Source organism: Acomys minous (assembly GCF_964271855.1).
Source record: "Acomys minous genome assembly, chromosome: 18".
Classification (NCBI taxonomy): domain Eukaryota; kingdom Metazoa; phylum Chordata; class Mammalia; order Rodentia; family Muridae; genus Acomys; species Acomys minous.
The window spans coordinates 64921518-64943624 of NC_140501.1; the positions used below are offsets into that span (position 1 = coordinate 64921518).

Genomic DNA, 22107 nt, shown 5'->3' on the forward strand with positions numbered 1-22107 from the left:
GAGGGAGAGGCAGACAGATCTCTGTGAACCTTGAGGCCAGCCTGGTCTACAAAGCAAGTTCCAGGCCAACCAGGTCTATACAGTGAGATCCTGCCTCAAAATAATAACAATAATAATAATTTGCATATGAATGGCAGCAGAGTTCTGTGTTTAGCACCCCACCAACAAAATAAGTGCATCCTCAAAAGGAGCAGCAGACCCCAAAACGTCTGCAGAGAAATGGATGTGCACACACACACACACACACACACACACACACACACACACACAGAGGCTTATGCTTGCACAAGAACGTACTCTGAGTGCTGGGCCGCGGTGGTTCATGCCTTTAATCCCAGCACTCAGGAGGCAAAGGCAGGGGATCACTGTGAGTTCGAGGCCAGCCTGGTCTACAAAGTAAGTCCAGAACAGCCAAGGCTACTTAAAAAACCAAAACCAAAACAAACAAAAAAAGAACGTATCCTAAGATTATAGCCTTCAAGAAGCAATGCCTTCTGGGAACATAGGTTGTAGGTTAACAGAAAGGTGCTTGCCTGTAAGACACCTCACACATGCTGATTTTCCTCATGTGAATAGAGACAGAGAAGGCTCACGGATACAGCAAGTCTCAGGAAAATGTGAGCAGTGTCAGCTGGTGTTAAACACTATTAACTTAAGGGGAAAGGCCATAAGTGACTGTCGTCTATAGATGAGAAGTCAAGGAAACATTACAGCACTCTGAAACTGGCTACAGCAGGCTGGGACTCCGTTATAAGAAGGCCAGGCATTGGGAAACTGGGGGGACACATCTCAGCAACCTGTAGCTGTAAGGTTACCATTTCTAGGAGACTGAAAGGCCCCAGAACTACAGTAGCAGGTACCAGGGAACAGAGGCAATAGACTCCGTAACACAACCCACAGGAGCAGAGTAGATACAGCAGGGAAAGAAATGAAAGAAACTCTGAGAGAGGACATTTGTGGAAGGCTAGACCAAGGTCTGTTAAGTTTGAAGAAGCAAAGAACAACACTGGTAGAAGGCTCCTCTTTGCAGAATCTACAACTCCTGTAGAACTAGGGATCAAATCCAGGCTCCACAAACGTTAAGCAAGAGCTCTGCCACCAAGCCACAGCCCCAGTGCCACACATGACCACCCTGCTGCCACCAAGCCACAGCCCCAGTGCCACACGTGACCACCCTGCTGTTGCAGCTTATATATATATGTATGTATGTATGTATGTATGTATGTATGTATGTATGTATGTATGTATAATCTCATGTAGACTTGAACTCTATATAGCTCTGGATGACCTTGAACTCTGGGTCTTCTGGCCTCCGTGTCCTGGTTTGCTGGAATTACAGGCATGACTTTTTTTTTTTTCCCAAAATGGGGTTTCTCTGTATAGCCGTGGCTGCCCTGGAACTCGCCCTATAGAGCAGGCTGATCTCAGAGATTTGCCTGTCTCTGCCTCCCAAGCTCTGGGATTAAAGGTGTGTGGCGCCAGCACCCAGCTTAAGTCATTCTTTTGGGTGCAGGGTCTGAAGCTGCTCTGAAGCTCAAAAAACTCTTAAACTCAAGGTCTTCCTGCCTCTGCCTCCTGAGCAGCCGAAGTCACAGCCTGTGCCACTAGGCCCAAGTGAAGACACTACACTTGCCAAAAAAACACCGAGTGACAAAATTAGGCGACTCAACTGTGTGACCACCCTGTAACCCTCCTTGATCGTTTGTTTGTTTGTTTGTTTGTTTGTTTTTCGAGACAGAGTTTCTCTGTGTAGCCTTGGCTGTCCTGGACTTGCTTTGTAGACCAAGCTGGCCTGGAACTCACAGCGATCCGCCCGCCTCTGCCTCCCGAGTGCTGGGCTTAAAGGCGTGCGCCACCAACACCTGGTGACCCTCCTTGATATAGAAGGACCCAGATAATCCTCTAACCAAAGGACAAACAGAACAGGAGTAGTTAGCATCAGTCCCTGCCAGTATGAGATGGTGTCCCTCCAATTCCCCAGCGGCAGAGAGGTGTCAGGCTAGAAGTTAGTGGAGAAGAAAGCTGAGTAGGACAGAGAGAATCTCAACCTGTCCAAGGAGAGGGGGCGAGACAACACAGCCTTATCCAACCATACACACAGTCTTTCCCACCCAAGGGCTAAGACAGAGAAATGGGGGCTGGAGAGATGGCTCAGTGGTTAAGGGCACCGCCTGCTCTTTCCAGAGGTCATGAGTTCAATTCCCAGCAACCACATGGTGGCTCACAACCATCTACAATGTTATCTGATGCCCTCTTCTGCAGATAAAGCACTCATATACAATAAATAAATCTTTAAAAAAAAAGATAGAGAAATGGGTGGCCAGCAGGGGCTCACTGTTGCCCCACATCTATAACCCTATGACCCTTTTCTAATAAATGGCAAAACCCCACACAGCACCTTCTCCACTGAACCTGAGGAATGCTGGATATACCCCCACCAAATGACCCAAGCCACAGCAATGGTACTGGTACTGTCTCTCTGCAAGCTCTGGGGTGTTTGCCAGTCCCGCCACGGTCCCTGCCCTGTACACTGCAGATTCTTCTTACTTTACAAGCCAGGGCTCCAAAAAGACAGGTGAGTGGGATCACAAAATCCATACAGATGTCGCAGGAGCACAGAGGACATTGAACAATGTGCCTAATCTCATGCTCCTAACCTCTACAGGAAAGTTTCAGAAACACATGGCAGCCAGCAATCGGAACTAGGAGGAGAAGGAGGCAGTGTTATCAAGGGAAGTCCTCTGTGATAACTACTGCCTGCCATTGCGGTCCCACTTCCAACAAGTTATGTGTGCCTAACCGGACCACAACTCCCTGCCTCTTCCCAACTGCCCTCACTCCATACATACATGCATATATGCCACAACATATATACATCATCTGTGTGACATGAGGGTGGTCAAGGACGTACAGAGATTCAAAGACAAGGAAAATTCGGATGAGCCTGCTGCCTGCCTGCCCCACAAGATGGAGGCCGCCTTCCTGTGGAACAGTCTGTCCCAAAGTTTGTCCACCTGCATCATGGTTACCTGCCTGTTTAAAATGTATCCTAAGACGAGTCTAGTGGTGCGAACCAGTAGTGCCTGGGGAAGGAGATTCGCGCACCCAACACCACCTGCACTACAGAATTAGCTCAAGGGCAGCCTTGAACTCAGCAGGACCCCCATCTCAAAATAAAAGACAATGAGGGGCCATAGCTCAGTGATAAGAGTGTTCGCCTACAGGCAGAAGTTCTGGGTTCAGTCCCTAGCGCCACAAATCATTCCTACTTAAATGTACATTGCTGAACCACACCACCCACTGAGTGAATCAGAAATTCCCCCCTGAGATGGTCTGTGCTGTTGGCTGACAGCTATTGTCCTAGACAGCTCAGCCCTCTCTATGTCTGTGACCTGTCCCAGCTCTCCGGGCCCCAGAATGACCCTGCAACACCAGATGCTCTCGCTAGCATCACTTCAGATTTTCCCCCCTTTAGTGTTGGGCATTGAACTCAAGACCTCACACTTGCTAGGCAAGTGCTCTGCCACTAAGCTATACCCAATTCTTTTTTTTTTTTTTTTCAGATGTAGCATCTTTATCACCCTGCCACACTTTCAAGTGTCCAATCTTGTAGGGTCTGATACTATCATGTGCATATGGGGGGTGCTCTCTAATACAAGAAAACAGCTCTAAAACAACTATTCACTTACCGTGAGGACTGACGGCCTCCTGCTTTCTCTTCTCCTGTGGAAACTTGGCTTCTTCTCCGGCTGCCATGCACTTCCCAGAGATATGGACATCAGGACTCCCCCAGCCCAGTGCAGCTCCGCCCAGCCTGGGCAACAGACCTGCTTACTTCCCATGAGCAGGGCTTGTCTCTGAGAGGCATCTTGTCTCTCCTTTGACTTTACCCAAAGCCAAAACTTTCTCCAGATCTTCCAGACGGCCTACAACCTCTGCCTACCAGGAGCCACGGAGCTCCGGTGCTGTCGAAGAGTCTTGTCGAGAGCAGCTTAAGGTTAAATGTTTCAGGGGCTGGTGAATGTCACCGCAGATAATGTCAATTGTCCTCCACAGTGTCATCTCCGCTATCACCGCCATTGTTGGACCTTGGTCTCTCTTCCAAGAGTAGATTTCAAAGGCAGAAATTAACTCAGTCCTATTTGGGGTACCATTGAGAAATCCCTAAACATAAAATCATACAGTCTTTGTGGAAGTCCCAGGCGCCTTTGTCTTGTTGCCATGACACCTCTCTCCTGTCCTGTAGTACCTCTCATCCTTCTAGGACCATATTAACAAAGGACAAGGAGCCAGTCCATCGCAACCGCAAGACATCAGGAAACACGTATGTGAAGACCCCAGCCCGCTCCCTGCTAGCAGAGCCTGAGGGTCTCTCTTTCACTCAGGGACAGCGTAGCTGTCAGGCCTCTCTCCAGGCCTTTCCGCCCTCCAATTTCTTTTTGTCCTAGTTGCCCAGAGAAGTTCACAGGCACTGGCTTCCTCTCTGGCTGTAAATGATGTCCTTATCCCTCTGCTCTCTAGAGTCCCTGCGCATGGCTGCTCGGAAACAGTGTAGCACCCCCTTACTGGAGTCCGTGGAGGGAGGAGGGACGTCAGTGTCTGGTTTGGAGAACAGCACAGGAGAGAGGCTCTAGCGAACACTGGCTTCAGTGTGTCTGGGAAGGGCAGCCTCACTGTGCTACTTCCCAACATGGAGCTCCACCCAGCGCCCGGCACTTCTAGGCACATGACCTCTCTCCCTCGCTGCCCGCCAAGTGGGACCATGAGCAAATTTGGCGGCTTTGGCTTTGCCGAGGTGGGTGCCAGGATCCAAGTCTCCCTGGTCACATGCCAATGCAATACTGCCAAGTGTGGCGGCATCTACTTGGTTGGGTGCCAAGCGGTAGGACCCAGATGGTGATGAAAAAAGAGGGGAGAGGCAAAAAAAAAAAAGGGTGGGGGTGGGGGTGGGGGAAGAGGAGGAGAAGGAGGCGCCAGGGAGAAAACCAACCACACTTGTAAGAGTGGACAGTACAAATGAGAGCCACAAAAGGGCATCCTTCCGAATTCCCAGGCCAGCTTCACGGCCCCCCCCACCCCGCCCCTCCCCACAACACCTGCAATAATGGTACATACAGACCAGGCTGGAGGACATGGCTGTCCTCAGCGGGGAAATGGCTGGAGGCCAGCAGGACTGTCAGGACTCCCTGCTCCTCATCCTTGGGGTCTTAGCGATGGCAGGCTCCCTCCATTGTGTCCTCTTGCGCCACTCAATCTGTCACTCAGCTCTCCATGCCTGAGAGGGAAAGGGAAGGAAGAACTGGCAGAGCAAAGTCTATTCTCCCAAATGAAGCATCCCTCATCTCACCACCTAGCTCCTGGCACAGCAGTCTTCCCAACCACGTTAAGAGGGACACTGCCACTCTGCCCGCTCCACACAACACCACAGCCGTGCCAGGACCATGGGCAGCATCGCCCCCCCCCCGCCCTGCACCCCAGTTTCCCCGCTGTCTTCTTCAGTGTTCCCACAAAAGGCCACGTTGCCAACCCAGACGTGTTCTCCCTGGGTAGTAGTGGCACAGTCCCTTCTCCTAGCTCTTCCACTCTTGCTTGGCACTTTCCCCATCTACTCTCTTTGCTCTCAGACGGGAGCAGAGCTAACTCCTTCATAGTCCACACCCTTCTCAGAGCTCATCCTAGAGGGACAGAGGGACAGCGGCATCAGCTGCGTATCCCTCCCTCTCTGCCTCTTCGTCCCCCTAGCTCCCATTACCCCAGACCTGGGCACAAGCCCAACAGTTGTGATGCCAACAGCTCTTGTGTGTGCCGCATCTTCCTCCCAGAGCACAGGGACTCCTGTCACTGCCCCCTCCATCTGTCCCCTCCCATCTCCATGGGCACAAGGGTGGCAGCTGCAGTGCCAACGCCTGCAATCAGACAGCATGAGGCAACTCGTGCACCCTTTTCGCTCTCCCTCCCAAGGCCCCACGCCTTCTCCCCGCTTCCTTCCACCCCATCCTTCTGTCCTTCTAGTTGGATGCCACAGTGGCAACCGCAATGCCAACCCCCCACCCATGCCCAGGAGGCTCACATACAACACACGCGTATGCGTAACATGTACATGCGCTCGCGCACAAACACATACACACACACACACACACACACACACACACACACACACACACACACACACGGCCCCATGAGTGCCAGGCAGCGGTGGCAGACACAGAGCAATGCAGTGACTGGTACCCGAGGAGGCAGCCAGATTCGGCACCTGATCCTGCACCCATTTGGGATTGGGTGGTAGGCAGGCAGGCGAAGGGGTGATGGAGGCAGGCGATGGCCCTAGGTTGGCAGCCGATGGAGCTAGGAGAATGGAGGGAACAGATGCTCTTTGCCCAGCCTCCCTCCCTCTCTCTCCCTGAGATCAGTGCCAAGCTGGGGGGATGGGGAGAGGGGAAGATGGGGGAAGGGTGGCATTTGGAGAGCTGGCAGGCAAGGGGGGGGGAGCTGGGTCCGCCCAAGCTGGGCAGTGCCGGCACTGGCTGCCGCCTCTCCACTCCGCCATCTGTTTCGCTTCTCTCCCCACCCCCTTTCTCTCTTTCTCTTTCTCTTTCTCTTTCTTTCTCTTTCTCCTTCAAACATAGTAAAATGAAAAGAGGAAGACGAGGTCCTTATATCACCCACCCCAACCTCTGTTCCACCCCCGTTCCTCCCCACAACTCACCACGCTATACCACCACCAAGCCATCTGTGCTCTCTCTCTCCTCCTGGCTCGGTCACCTTCTTTCACTTGCCTTCACCCTCATGCCAAAACAGGTGCAATTTAAATACATACATATATAATATACATTATATGTAATATATATATAGAGAGAGAACACACACATGTATATACATTAAAAGGCAACTTAAAATGAAAACTATTTCCTTTGGAATGCCCTGTCCTTCAGAGTCTGGGTCCTCGGTGCCAATATTCATGTGGCAGGCAGAGGGAGGGGACCCTGTCCTCAGCTGGTGCCCATGAATCCCATGCCAAGGAGGAGGGGTGGCGGGGTGGGGTGGGGGTGGGGTGGGGTACCGGGAGAGCGCTCCTCTTTCTGCGCCTGTGGTTGTTTCTTTTTTTTTTTTTTCCTACTCTTCCACTTCCGGAGTAGATTCAAATAGATCTAGTCTCCCCCCCCACCCCCAGCAACATCCCCCCCAAGCCCTGGTTCTCAGGGCCCCTGTGCCCTTCTCTCCTTGCTGTTGATTTTTATTCCTCGGTCACCCTTTCCGGTTTTGTGCGCGTACGTGTGCGTGCGTGCAACTGTGCTTGCATCCATGGCAGTGGGCACTGTGCCAGCCACCACACTGCCATCTGCGATGCCTTCTGCAGCCTCGGCTACTTCTCTCTGCCACCTTCAACTCACAATCCGCGCGCGCACTCGCGCGCGCGCGCGCACACACACACACACACACACACCCCAGCATCCTAGCTCCCCACCTCCAGTCCCCAATCATTAATTAGCTACTGAATTAATTAAATCGTGAATGCTAATTAACATTCCTACAGGGCAGGCTGCCAGGCTTGGGGGCAGAGGGGAGAGAAGACAAGTACGAACTAGCAGCAGAGAGGGAGGCTGTGTGCGGAGAGCACAGCAGAGACAGAGGGAACCCAAAGGAGCCGAAGGAGGAAGAAGGCAGAGTGGTACAGGCAGGGCAGGGCAGGGCTGTAGCTGGAGGCGACTGCTGTGGAAAATGGGCGCCAAACACTGAGAGGTAACTGAATGCAGCGCAGCCTTCCCACCCGAGTGAGGCAGAGGTAACTCCTGGTCGACACGTTTACCACTGTCCCAACCTTAGGCCAGCCAGCTCAGAGCCTAGGATGGGGTCTCTGACCGTGGATAAAGGTGCTGGCTGCCAAACACAACATCCAGAGTTCAAGCCCTGAGAATCACATGGTGGAAGGAGAGAGCTTGACTCCAGCAAGTGTCCTCTGGCCTCCCACATATTCACCACAGCGTATGTGCCTACACACGTGTGAGCACGCACACACACATATAAATAAATGTAATAAAATAAATAAATAAAAGTTCTCTCTTAAAAAGAAAGAAAGAAAGAAAGGAAGGAAGGAAGAAAGAAAGAAAGAGCCAGGTGATGGTGACACACACCTTTAATCTCAGCACTCGGTAGGCAGAGGCATCTCTGAATTGGAGGCCAGCCTGGTCTATACAGTGATTTCCAGGACAGCCAGGGCTACACAGAAAAACTCTGTCTCAAAAAACAAAAATTAACAAAAACAAAACAAAAAAGAAAGAAGAAGAAGAAGGAGCAGGAGGAGGAAGAAGAAAAGAAAGAAATTTAGTAAAGAGTGGGTCAAGAGCTACAATGTGTCTGCCTAACACCGACCCTCACACACCAGGTCAGCGAAAGATTCTGGGCCACACAAGGCTCACGCCATCCTCTTCTGATTACCATAGGCACCGGGCACACACATGGTGCACTTACATACATTGCAGACAAAGCACTCATTCATGTAAAAATAAGTAAATCTTTTAAAAATACACTACATTAAAAAAAAAAAAGTTAACAGTGTTTAATCCACCTATTCTCAAATTCATTAGGTCATGGAACCCCGTGTGTGTGTGTGTGTGTGTGTTTGATTTATTGGTGTGGGCATATGTATAGAGACCAGAGAGCAGCCTCTGTGTGGGGCATTGCTGGGTGGAAGTCTAGCACTTGCAGATAGCCTCGGAGCTTAGCATACAAAACGGCAGCACTCCCTTTCTCGGCAGGGTCCCCTCTCTGAACCCTAGAAACTCTAAGGAGCATCACTTAGCCAGCACGGAAGATTACAGGCAGATGCTTTCCTGATAGTACTTGTTCAGCAAGCACCTGGGGATCCCTGGAAAAACCCCACCCTATGCTAGGGAGATCAGAGCCTTCAGCAAATGACCTTTAACTCTTCTTCCCCCATCCATAGGATAATTAGGTACTGTGTTCTTCTTGTGATAGGACCCCCGTGCTACTGCATGTAAATCAAGTAGGCTGGCACTCCTAGTCCCAGCAAATCAGATGCGTTCACCCTCAAACCCCTCCCCACTGCCCAAGGTTTATAAATAAAGTTTTATAAAAGTCCGGCTGGCGTGCTGTGCTGTTTCTTATGTTCACACCGTTCCTCCACCAGGACCATGAGACTATTTATGCTGAGGAAGAATCACCGCTGGACACCTGGGCCTTGCAGGCAAGGCAGTTATGGTGGCTCTGCCTTAGCAGCCACTGAAGCCTGCTCCATCGCCGCTGACCATAGGTGAAGCGCCCGCCAGGCCTGTGTCTCACAAAACCTGCCTTCTGGGTGTCACAGCAATTCTCCTGAGTGTTAAGACTAAACCACTGAACCACCAAACCTAGCTTCAATTTTTGATTGTTTGTTTTTGTTTTTTGAGACAGGGTTTCTCTGTGTAGCCTTGGCTGTCCTGTAGACCAGGCTGGCCTTGAACTCACAGAGATCTGTCTGCCTCTGCCTCCCTGAGTGCTGGGATTAAAGGCATGTACTGAAAGACCCCCGAAGGGAGACCCTCACTCAAGCCTCGGGATGGCGCGCACCCAAAGACACACAAACGACCGTCTTGCTGTAAACACATGTAAAACGCAGTTTATTGGCGGAGCTCCGGGTGGACAAGTATCTCACGCAGGAGACAGGGGGGGTCGACCCAGAAGCCTAGGGGTTAGGGGTTTATATGGGCAAGGGTCGCGGGGAGTGGGAAGTTTTGGCGCGGCCACACACGATTGGTTGTTTTAAACATTTGAACATCAGCAAATTGCATAGGCAGATCTGGGGTAAGCTCAGACTTAATCACATGGGTACAGTCTTTGGTTCCTGTCTTTCTTGGAACCTGAAGGTAGATGTTTATCTGAGCTAAGGACACATCTGGTTAAACTCAAACCTGGAACATTGTGTGCGGGCCTCAAGGGGGGGATTAAGCAGACACCATAAGATCGGATGAGGGGTCTTGGCTCATTACTCACTTGACCATGTCCGGTACCTGTTTCTCTCAGGAATTTGTCCTTGTGTATTCTCCCTATCTTTTACGACCAGCCGGTCCCTGGAACACTCAGTAGGCCTTTGTCTCCTATCTCCGCATTCTTTGTGACTTATCATCTGGGACCTTGGGCTAGCATACCTGTCGACCTGCACTTATGAGTTAGAGAGCTCTGCTGTTCTGGTTGCTTTAATGTTAATTAAAAATTTTCCCTTTCAGTACTACCATGCCTATCTCTACTTTGCAATTTAATTTCAACTCCTCAACTCCTCCTCTCCTCCTCCTCCTCTTCCTCTTCGTCTTCTTCTTCTTCTTCTTCTTTACTAGTTCTAATGATTGAACCCATGACCTCATGTAAGATATATATATATATATTGCTCTGCTACGAGCTATACCTGCAGCCCTTAATTTTCCTTTCTTCCCACAGAGTACTTATGCTTTGTGGAAAAGAGACGTTTTGGTCTAGAAACTGGCAGATAGACCCACCGTCTCATGGTAAAGAGGACTCTGTTTTTGTTTGTTTCTTTGTTTTTGAGACAAGGTCTGTCCATGGAACTAACTTACGTAGACCAAGCTGGCCTCAAACTCACAAAGATCCACCCGCCTCCGCCTCTTTAGCGCTGAGATTAAAAGTGTGTGCCACCACCCCGGCCTGGCGAAGAAGATTCTAAGACTTCATAAAGGAACAATATAGAGCTCTGCTTCCTGGATGTAAAGCTCCCCGCTGCCACTGTTTAGAATCACAGCGACTTAGTTAGGGTTAATACTGCTGTGACAAAACACCATGACCAAAGAAACTTGGGAACAAAGGGGCTGGTTTGGCTCACACTTCTACATCACAGCTCATCGCCAAAGTCTGTAAGGACAGGAACTCAAGCAGGCCAGGCACCTGGAGGCAGGAGCTGATGCAGAGGTCACGGAGGGGTGCTGCTTACAGGCTTGTTCTCTATGGCTCGTTCAGCCTGCTTTCTTATGGAAACCAGAGCCGTCAGCCCAGGGATGGCCCCTCCCACAATGGGCCAGGCCCTGCCCCATCAGTCACTAAATAAGAAAAACACTCTGTAAGCTTGCCTACAGCCCTGTCTTATGGTTCCCTCCTCATTGATGACTTCAGTTGTGTCAAGTTGGTGTAAGACTAGCCAACGCAAACAGACCAATGCTTTCAGAGGACAGAGACCTTAGCACACATCAGGTCTAAGAGTCAGCGGGGAGTCTGGGTGAGTCGGGGATCTCAGCACTCAGGAGACAAACCAGGTGTCAGTTACACCCAGCGCCCGGGGAGCTTGACAGATCCTCTCTTTCCTGGCTTGCCCTTGCCTTCGCCTGCCTTTGGCTCCTGCAGCATCTGGGGCCTTCAGGAGACTATCCTGCACCCCATGAGGGTGGAGAACCATAGGAGGAACTTGTGCTTCACACACTTTCTCCAACCGTCCTGGACATCCTGGTCCAGAACTTTATTCTAGCTGTTTTCTGCCCTCTCTTCTAGAAAGCACCATACTACACAGGGCCGATATGCTGTGCGGTATTATCTAGAACAGTCACGGACTCTCCAGGTTGTCCATAAGCAGAACATGTCAGGTGTTGCTCTTTAAAGGTACCCACTGCCCTACCTTTAAGATGGCTAACTGGGCCGGGCGGTGGTGGCGCACGCCTTTAATCCCAACACTCAGGAGGCAGAGGCAGGTGGATCGCTGTGAGTTCAAGGCCAGCCTGGTCTACAAAGCGAGTCCAGTACAGCCAAGGATATACAGTGAAACCCTGTCTTGAAAAACCAAAAAATTAATTAATTAATTAATTAAAAATAAAATGGCTAACTGACAAGCCTATATGCATGGATCAATGGCCTATGAAAAAAGAAAATTTACAGGTACTAGAACAGGTGGTACAGGAGCAGCTAACTGCTCAACACGGTAAGGAATCTATCAGACAAATCTCCTGTATTTGTCATCAAAAAGAAATCTGGCAAAAGGAGGATGTTAACATCTCAGAGCAATTAATAGCACTATTCAGCCAATGGGATATTTACAATCTGGAATTCCACTGCTTCCTTGTTTCCTAAGGAATGGCCTGTTATAGGGACTGGTTTGCTGGATTGCTTTTTCACAATACCTTTACATGGCAGTGAGAGGTTTGCCTTCTCAGTGCCTACCTGTAATAGAAGCTGCCCAATAAAGAGCCATCACTGGACAGTTTCACCACAAGGAATGTTCAACAGTCCTACCTTGTGCCAATATTTTGTGCAACAGCCATTGGAGATAATTCATAAGAAACTTCCTCAAGCCATAATTTACCATTATATGGATGATATCTTATTGACTGATTCAGACATGCATATGTTAGAAAAGATTTTTAAATGAAATATATAGAAATTTGCCTTGTTGGAGATTACAGACTGCTCCCAAAAAGATACAAAGAGGAGATTCTATTATCTAGGGTATAAAATAGGCCTACAGAAAATTAGACCACAAAAAGTACAAATCAGAAGAAATTAATTACAAACTTTTGTTTTGTTTTTTGAGACAGGGTTTCTCTGTGTAGCCTTGGCTGTCCTGGACTCACTTTGTAGACCAGGTTGGCCTCGAACTCACAGGGATCCACCTGCCTCTGCCTCCCGAGTGCTGGGATTAAAGGCGTGCGCCACCACGCCCGGCTCTAATTACAAACTCTTAATGCTTTTCAAAGACTGCTGGGAGATATTAACTGCCTACGTCCCATAATTGGATTAACTACTCAAGAGCCGAGTAACTTATTTCAAACCTTCCGAGGTGATAAGGATTTAAATAGTTCAAGAAAATTATCAGCCGAGGCTGAGAGAATTGGCTCTGGTAGGAAAGAGATTATCCCAGCACTCAAGGAGGCATAAACAGGCAGATCCCTGTGAGTTGGAGGACAGCACTCAAGGAGGCATAAACAGGCAGATCTATGTGAGTTGGAGGCCAGCCTCATCTACAAAGAGAAACCCTGGAGAGAGAGAGAGAGAGAGAGAGAGAGAGAGAGAGAGAGAGAGAGAGAGAGAGAGAGAGGTGAAAGTCATAACTCAAGGAAGAGCAGAAAGACAGCACTGCAGTTGATGCAGAAAGCAGATTACCTGCATGGAGACAGCTTAACAAACCAGCTGAAGAGGGACACATAGTTCACTAGACTGGCAGACTGGAAAACCGTGATGCTGAAATGGGCTGTTGTTGAAGGACAGATGACCATGACTGTGGTTACAGAGGATCATTGCATCAATGGCTGAGTGGATCTTCATAAGGACATTAGGACTGTGAGGTTTGTGGGATTGATAATTGTTTCTATTGTAAAATTTAAACTGTGTGCAATTTTTAGTTTAAACAGAAAGGGGGAAGTTGTTCTGGCAAGAGATCACATCCAAAGATCTTCTAGGTCTGTGTGATCTGGCCGGAATACAAACATGCCTTTCATCCAGGAGACAGAGGCAAACAGATCTGAGGTCAAGGCCAGCCTGGTATACAGCAAGTATCAGGTAAAGAAAAGTTTAGGTTCAGGTGGGGTGATACATGCCTTTAATCCCAAAAGAAGGTAAAATTGGTTTGCAGAAGGAAGCATCCATGTTTGAAAGTGATGCCTACGGGAGGCAGAGGCAAGTCCAGGCCAGCCAACCCACACAGATAAACCCTGTCTCGAAAAACAAAACACAAACAAAATTCAAAAACAAAAACAAGAGAGAGAGAGAGAGAGAATGACGTCTAATTGAGTGTCAGAAAAGGTGACAAATTAAAGAAGATTTGACAGACTAGGATACGCCCAACTCTCAAAAGAAGGGAGGGGAAAGGGAAACTACTTAAAAGCAGTTTTACTGAGAGGCAGTTTTACCAGGACAGTAATAGAGATATGAATTGCAGAGAGAGAACTCAGGTGAAGATGGAATGAGCCAGAAAATGAGAAGAAGACAGAAGATTAGAGTAGATTGCTGAGTTAGTTTGAGGCCAAGCAGAGCAATTCCGGGCTGAGAAAGAAGCCAGATTAAATAAGTCAGCTGGGAGAAGAGTTTGAGCCAAAACAACTGAGTTGAACCAGCCGAGAACCCAGAAAGAACAAGTAAGGGTGAGCTTATTAAGCAGTAAGTCTCAGAGACTGAAAATATTCCAGGACTGGGTTAGATTGTAGGGGGCTAGAAGCTTCTAGCGCTAGGCCTAGGTTAGCAGAAGGAGGCAGTAAGCCTCACAGACAACAACTGAGCCAGCAGAATAAAATTGCTTTTACACCCAAAGCTTCCACTTAGATCAAACCTCAATCCCATTCAGTCTCAGAGATCCCAAGCATCTCTGGGGGTGTTCCTAGCAAGTCCCCCTTTCTGCTTCCACTCTACTGAATCCCTGAGGCCATTTAATTCTGCACGACAGGCCTCAAGACAATCTGTGTGTGTGTGTGTGTGTGTGTGTGTGTGTGTGTGTGTGTGTGTTGTGGTGTGTGTGTTTGTGGTGTGTGTGTGTGTATGTGTGTGTATGTGTGTGTTTGCCTGCCTGCATGCATGTGTACCATGTATATGCTGGTTCTCAAAGAAACCAGAAGATGGCACTGGATTCTCTGGGACTGGAGTTGCAGGCAATTGCAAGCTGCCATGTAGGTGCTCAGAATCAAACCTGGATCCTCTGCAAAAGCAGAAAGTGTTCTAACCCACAGAGCCATCACTCCAGTCTGGAGACAAGATGCCTTACGTCGGCTGAGGCATGAAGAGACCCTAAGCCAGGCCCCCAGCAGCGGCTCTCATGGCAGCCATGGCCCTGCTGCTCATCTGTTTTGGTCCACCCAGGGAAATACAGGAACAAAGTGAAGTCAAGAAAGTGAGAGAGAGAAAACCTAGAAATTCTCACAGGATACAGTTGTTTGTTCTACACACACACAAAACAGACACACACACACACCACATACACACACATCACACACACATATACAACACACCACACACACACCACATGCACATCACACCACACACACACTACACATTACACACACCACACACACCACATACACACACATCACACACACATATACAACACACCACATACACACACCACATGCACATCACACCACACACACACTACACATTACACACACATCACACACCACACACACACACACACACTAACACACACACACATTCACACACACACCACACACACACACACACACACACACACACACACACACACACACACATTTTCATTCTCTCCCTCCACATTTCTATGCTAGGGATCAAATGAAACCCCCAAGAATGCTAGTAAGAATAACAAAAAGAAAAACAACCACATCCAGACTCACAGTGCACCCTGCTTTCTGCACCCCTTCTTTGAGGAGCCCATCTCTATGCACCTAAGGTATAACTTACTTCTTTTTTGTTTGTTTGTTTTTTGTTTTTTTAGACATGATTTCTCAAGGCCTTGCCCGGCCTTGAACTTACAGAGATTCACCTGCCTCTGCCTCCTGAGTGCTGGGATTACTGGTGTGGGCCAGCACATCTGGCCTGTTTCCTTTTTTTTTTTTAATGATTTAGTTATTTTTATTTTATGTATATTGGTGTTTTGCCTGTATGTTTGTCCATGTGAGGGTGTTGGATCCCCTGGAACTGGAGTTACACACAGTTGTGAGCCGCTATGTGGGTACTGGGAATTGAACCCAGGACCTCTGGAAGAGCAGCCAGTACTCTTAGCCACTGAGCCATGTCTCCAGCTCGCTTTCCTTTTTCTTAAAAAAAAAAAAAAAGTCTTCCTCTTAAGGGTCATACTTTAAAATATTAAAGCCCTTACTAACCCCCTACCTCCCAGAACAGACAGAAGAGCTGGGAGACACTCAGCAGGTGAGTGTGCTTGGTATGCAAGCGTGAGGCTCTGCTTCAGATCTCTAGCACCCACATACAGAGCTGGGCATACAAAGCCACACACGCCTTCCAGCCCAGGGTTGTGGTGGGCAGGGGCAGGGACACTCCTGGCTTTGCCGGTTTGCTCGCTAGTTCAGTGAGCAACCCTGTCTTGACAGAATAAGGTGGAAAGTGACAGATTACATAGGATACCCAGTGCCCTCCTCTGGACACACACACACACACACACACACACAGAGAGAGAGAGAGAGAGAGAGAGAGAGAGAGAGAGAGAGAGATGCACACACAAGAAAAAAGTAAAAATCATGGCAGCATGTTAATCAAAGGCTATACCACTAAACCACAATCTGGCCTTCAGGACATAGCTGATTTTTGTTTGTTTGTTTGTTTTTAGCTTTTTAATGATTCTTTGTGACTTTCACATCATGTACCTCAGTCCCACTCACCTCCCTGTCCCCCCATATATACCCTCTACCCTTGCAACCTCCCCCACAAAATAAACACACACACACACACACAGAAACAAAGCCAAGCACAGGAAACCTGCTCTTCGTGGAAGCTGTAGGGTGTCACAGTGTGTCCCACAATCCACACAGCTTCACCTGCAAATGTTCGTTGCAATGAGTCTGGTTTGAGGTCTCCGGCTCCTGTGGACCCATCGATATCAGATCCCGGTTATCCTGTTGTTGCCCTGTGTCATGGAGATCCTGTAGCTTTGGGTCAGCAGGACTGGCCCTTTCACGTGCCCCAACAGTTCAAAGATGATGTAGGTTTTGGGGTGGGTCAATTCACAGCCCTGGATCTTAGCCTGGATGCTACCTGAGCTGATCAGCTCCGTCCCTCACCTGCACCACCAGGGCAAGCTCTCCAGCATTGCTCCAGAAGGACCACCCAGTGTCGCCATTGGCAGGAGGCAGCATCAGCTCCCCTGTACCCCTGACTCTAGAGCCAGCTCCACAGTGCTTCCTGGTCAGGTGCACACTCTCCCAAGAGCTGCAGCAGTCAGCCCGAGGGGCAGGAATAGCTCTCCCTCTCCCATGTCCAAGGGGCCAGCTCTCCTGACTATGGAAGATATGAGGGGTGAAGGGCAAGAGGAAGAGGGCATCACCTCCGTGCCAACTCCATCACATGGCTGAAGAGTGTTGGAGGCAGCTTTCCGGTGCTCATGTCCACAGGGCCAGCTCACCTGTGCACTAGCTTTAATGTGCTGCTGAGGCAAGGAGCAGCTCTCCTGCTGGAGCTAGTGAGGGGCAGGGGCAGCTCTCCCACACTCGTGCCCTCAGGGCTATCAGGGCCTAGCTTTTAAAGAAAGTTATCTTTGCTAAATTATTCATTTTCTTGTCAATGAGAAGGCAAAGTCCAGCGTGCCAGAATCATGGCTTCCAACCTGGCTCACTTCCCCTTCCAGAGCTTATTTTATTCCTCCGACACCTCAGCGCTGAGCCATTGTCAGCAGCAGGGGCATTAGCGCTACAGTACAAATGATGAGTATTGAATTATCAGACAACACTGCCAAGCCCGGGCAGCGCCCTACAACAGTGTCAGTCAGCTACAAAATTCAATATTGATAAACTGTATATTGTCTTCTGGAAACATCACTCTGCCTAATAAGTATTCTCTAAGCCTCCTTGAAGAAGGAAAGAAGAAGAAGGAGAGGCTGGCTAGGGAAGGCCACTGGAGTGAAACACCAAGCACCCAGTGCCCATGACTTCTAGAGCGTCCCGACATGAACTCTCTCCTTTTGCCCTCCCACCCAGATATGTAGCCCATGTTAGGGCCTCTGTACTAGCTGTTCTCTGGGCATTTCCCATATAACTGCACAGCCAGCCTCCTGCTTTCCTGTTCTTGGTTGTCAACTTGATTACATTTGGAATGAACAATAAGCCAGAGATGGAGGGCACACCTGTGAGGTGATTTTTGGTTTGGCTTTTTTGTTGTTGTTGTTGTTGTTTGTTTGTTTGTTTGTTTGCATGACCAGGGGACTCCTGCATTTGCTGGTTGTGTTTCTACTCTGCCTGTGAGGCAGGGAGACACGCACCTTTGATCCACATTTTGAGGTGGAAAGACACCTTCTGCTGGGAAACTATATAAGGACACAGAAGAAGAAAGCATCTTCTCTTTGCCTGGTTGCTCTCACCTTGCTGGAAAGCTCCGTCGTTCCCCGCCATGAGACATCCAGCCTCGTGGACTGAGCACCTTGTGACTCCTTGGACCTTCTGTTCATAGCCTGCCATTGTTGGATTTGTTGGACCATAGCCTGTAAATCGAGCTAATAAATCCCCTTCCTATATATTCAGAAAGAGAGACTCCCTCTGTCAGTTCTGCTACTCTAGAGAACCCTGGCTGACACATTGGCTGGGGCTAGCCTGACCTCCCTGTTTAAGGCTAGCCTGACCTCCCCGTTTAATACCACGATCTGTCCCCTTTAACACGCTCGCCTTTCCCCATCACATGATTTATCTTCTGCTGTATTTCATAGCTGTCTGCCTTCTGTTCCACTGGTGGCAGGCACGCTAAGAGGGCGAGGGCCTTTGCTCTGTTTGCTCGAGTAGCCCCAAGCACCAATAATCGCTTGTCACACACAGGAGGTGCCCAAGAAGTATTTACTGAATGAATGAAGGCCAGCTCTGATGTGTCAACTTTGGATGGACCAATCCGGTTAGTTCATTATTTGGGGTTGGAAGCAAAGAGAGAGAGATGAGTTAACACTTCAGGATTCTGTTTTCCAGAAAGATGTCTTGCTAGACAGCGTCCTCCAGTCTCCTCTGTCTTCACCAAAGCTTCAAAAATTCGCCCATTAGGAGACCCTGGAGAATGCAGAGAATGTTTCCTGCTGAACCTTAGCCTCCTTTTCAACTTGCACTCAGTGAGGCTGTTTACTCCTTCATAGACTTCAGCCTTCAGCTTTGAGTCAGACTAAAACCAAAACTTCCAGAACCAAGGGGCTTTAACGTGAGTAAGCATTAAGAATAAAGCCGGACGTGGTGGCTCACGCCTTTAATCCCAGAACTCAGGAGGCAGAGACAGACAGATCACTGTGAGTTCAAGGCCAGCCTGGTCTACAAAGACAGTTCCAGGACAGCCAGAAATATTACACAGAGAAACCCTGTCCCAACTCCCTGCCCCCCAAAAAAGCATTAAGAATAAATAATGGTACACGCCTTTTATCCCAGCACCCGGGAGGCAGAGGCAGGCAGATCACTGTGAGTTCGAGGCCAGCCTGGTCTACAAAGTGAGTCCAGGACAGCCAAGGCTACACAGAGAAACCCTGTTTCGAAAAACAAACAAACAAAACCAACCAAACAAAAAAAGAATAAATAGCCCGATCCCTGGAGGTGAGCTGGCACACATCTTTAAACCCAGCACTCAGGAGGCAGAGGCAAGCAGATCTGAGTTCGAGACCAGCCTGGTTAACAGAGTGAGTTCCGTTCCAGGGCAGCCGGGCTACACAGAGGAACCCTGTCTCAGAACAACAATAACAAAAGAATATGCCTGAAATAGTAGAAGTTACCTCCCTCCACTCATTTTATAAGAAGAAAACCAGCATAAATGAGGGGAGTAGGCTGGGCCCGGCCTCTGCTGGAAGCTCTCCAAGTGCCAGGCACAGCACAGTCTCTCCCTCAGACAGTGCTAACGGACAAAGTTGAAGGGATCCAGTATCCCAACCATGGAGCTTGCGTTGCACTGGACGACTGCTCCTTTCCAGGAATAAGATCTCGTCAACGGGACAAAGCAACACCCATCCGTCATCAGATCTCAGTCTGTGGAGAAACTCCAGGACTTTCTAAGACAGAGGCCTGGAAGACGGAAAACAAGCCAGAGGGGAGTCACCACTGAGTGAAATAGCTGGGACTCTGACCAGGTCACCTGAGCTCCAAAGCCCAGTTTTGTTTGTTTGTTTGTTTGTTTGTTTAGAGACAGCATCTCTCTATGTCTCCCGGCTGGACCAAAGTCAAGATCCCCCTGTCTCAGCCTGGGATGGACATATCTTGGGCACCATGTCAGCTCACTCTTTTACCTACAATGCTTACTCACTCTGGGTCTAGAGACAGAATCTTTGTTGCCCTAAATAGCAAATCCAAGGCTGCCTCTAAGTCTCCCGGCTCCAGGACTGCGCAGGGACTTGAGCTCCCGCCACTGCACCAAGAGCAGGAGGGCTGTTGTGACGTCAGCACGGCTCCTATTCCCGCTCAGAGGAACTGCAAGCCCTCTAGGCCCCTAGGTAGGGTGGGACCCTGTTGTCCTACGCTAGATTCTAGTCAGTCTTTCATTTGTATCACACATGGCCATTCAACGCACAATTCATAAGTGCCTGCACAGTGCAAGGAACTAGGCCAGGCCTGTAAGAGCGCAGTCACCCACAGTGAGAGCAGAAAGCAAACTGCAGGAAGAATGAGGGGAAGACACGCAGGAGACAGGTCAGAAGAGATAACGGTGGGTGCTTATGCTACCTAAGGAAAAGAGCTGCAGAGATGGCTCAGTGGTCAGCAACATTTGCTGGTGTTGCTGGTGCTGCTGGTGCTGCTGCTACTGCTGCTGCTGCTGCTGGTGCTGCTGCTACTGCTGCTGCTGCTGCTGGTGCTGCTGGTGCTGCTGCTGCTGGTGCTGGTGCTGCTGCTGGTGGTGCTGGTGCTGGTGCTGCTGGTGCTGCTGCTGGTGGTGCTGGTGCTGGTGGTGCTGCTGCTACTGCTGCTGGTGCTGCTGGTGCTGCTGCTGCTGCTGCTGCTGGTGCTGCTGCTGGTGGTGCTGGTGCTGGTGGTGCTGGTGCTGCTGCTGGTGGTGCTGGTGCTGCTGCTGGTGGTGCTGGTGCTGGTGGTGCTGCTGCTACTGCTGCTGGTGCTGCTGGTGCTGCTGCTGCTGCTGCTGCTGGTGCTGCTGCTGGTGGTGCTGGTGCTGGTGGTGCTGGTGGTGCTGCTGGTGCTGCTGCTGGTGCTGGTGCTGCTGGTGGTGGTGCTGCTGGTGCTGGTGCTGCTGGTGGTGGTGCTGCTGGTGCTGGTGCTGGTGGTGGTGGTGCTGCTGGTGCTGCTGCTGGTGCTGCTGCTGGTGCTGGTGCTGGTGCTGGTGCTGCTGCTGGTGCTGGTGCTGCTGCTGGTGCTGCTGGTGCTGCTGCTGGTGCTGCTGGTGCTGCTGGTGCTGGTGCTGCTGCTGTTGTTGGTGGTGCTGTTGCTGCTGCTGCTGCTGTTGGTGGTGCTGGTGCTGGTGCTGCTGCTGCTGCTGCTGCTGCGCAGGACCCAGCTTCAGATCTCAGCACCTACATGGCAGTTCACAACTGAATCTAACTCCAGTTCCAGAAGTGTAGTGGATGTAAACATGTTTTTGTTTTGGTCCCAAGTGTGGAATGGGGAACAGACTTGTGAGAGAACAGGTGATGTTTACCCACTTAGAAGTTGAACCACCTCCGCCTTGGGGGGGTGGGGGTGGGGGTGGAGGGGGGTCGGGGAGGCGGGGCCAGAGGAAACACATCCTAGTACAGAGTCTGAGAGGAGATATAGATATGTTTGAGCCTAAAACAGGAGGCAGGGGCTTTTTTGGGTCTTGGTGTTGTTCGGCTGTTCACAGCTCCACTTCAAGATGCTCCTAGAGAGAACCGCTCTAGAGAATGCTTCGGGGCTCTGGGCTCTGGCTGCTGTTTCAGGTTCCAGCAGCGACTTTGATGGAATTGCTGGTCTGCTGAAATCCTGCTGACTATGTCAGGGGAATTGCTCACAGGAACTGAATTCAACAAGGTCTATGTCTCCTGTTCCCATAAATCTCCTTTTTTCTCCTATCTAGGGTAGGTGGGTTGGAAGGGAGGTGCATACATTAAAGAACCCCCAATAGAGTAGCTTTGGACAGGGTGAATCTTACACAGGAGACCTGTCACCCACCTCTGGTGCCAGACGCACGCACTGTGCATGTACATACATGCAGACAAAACGCTCATACACATAAAAACAATGTCAATTTTAAAATTAATCTTGCCGGGCGTGGTGGTGCACGCCTTTAATCCCAGCACTTGGGAGGCAGAGGCAGGCAGATCGCTGTGGGTTTAAAGCCAGCCTGGTCTACACTGCGAGTCCAGGACAGCCAAGGGTAACACAGAGAAACCCTATTTCGAAAAACCAAAAAAAAAAAAAGTCTTGATATTGCCATAATAATAGTTATAGGCCTAATAATAAACATTATTAGGCTTTACTGGTAATTCAGCTGCAACAGAATCTTTACAATTTGAGTGAGTTTTGCCACATGTAGTGACACATGCCGTATGTAGTGCCACATGCCTGC

The 22107-nt window shown here is 49.7% G+C and overlaps 1 protein-coding gene across 1 annotated transcript in view; it reads right to left on the reverse strand.

Moving 5' to 3' along the window:
* THTPA (thiamine triphosphatase) overlaps nt 1-4860 on the reverse strand; it is a 45689-nt gene extending 40829 nt beyond the window's left edge. The window contains exon 1 of the mRNA XM_084767041.1: nt 3690-4860. Within this exon, the coding sequence (XP_084623167.1) occupies nt 3690-3756 (67 nt within the window). The 5' untranslated portion in view covers nt 3757-4860. The remainder of the gene's footprint in view (nt 1-3689) is intronic.
* Nucleotides 4861-22107: the final 17247 nt, after the last annotated feature.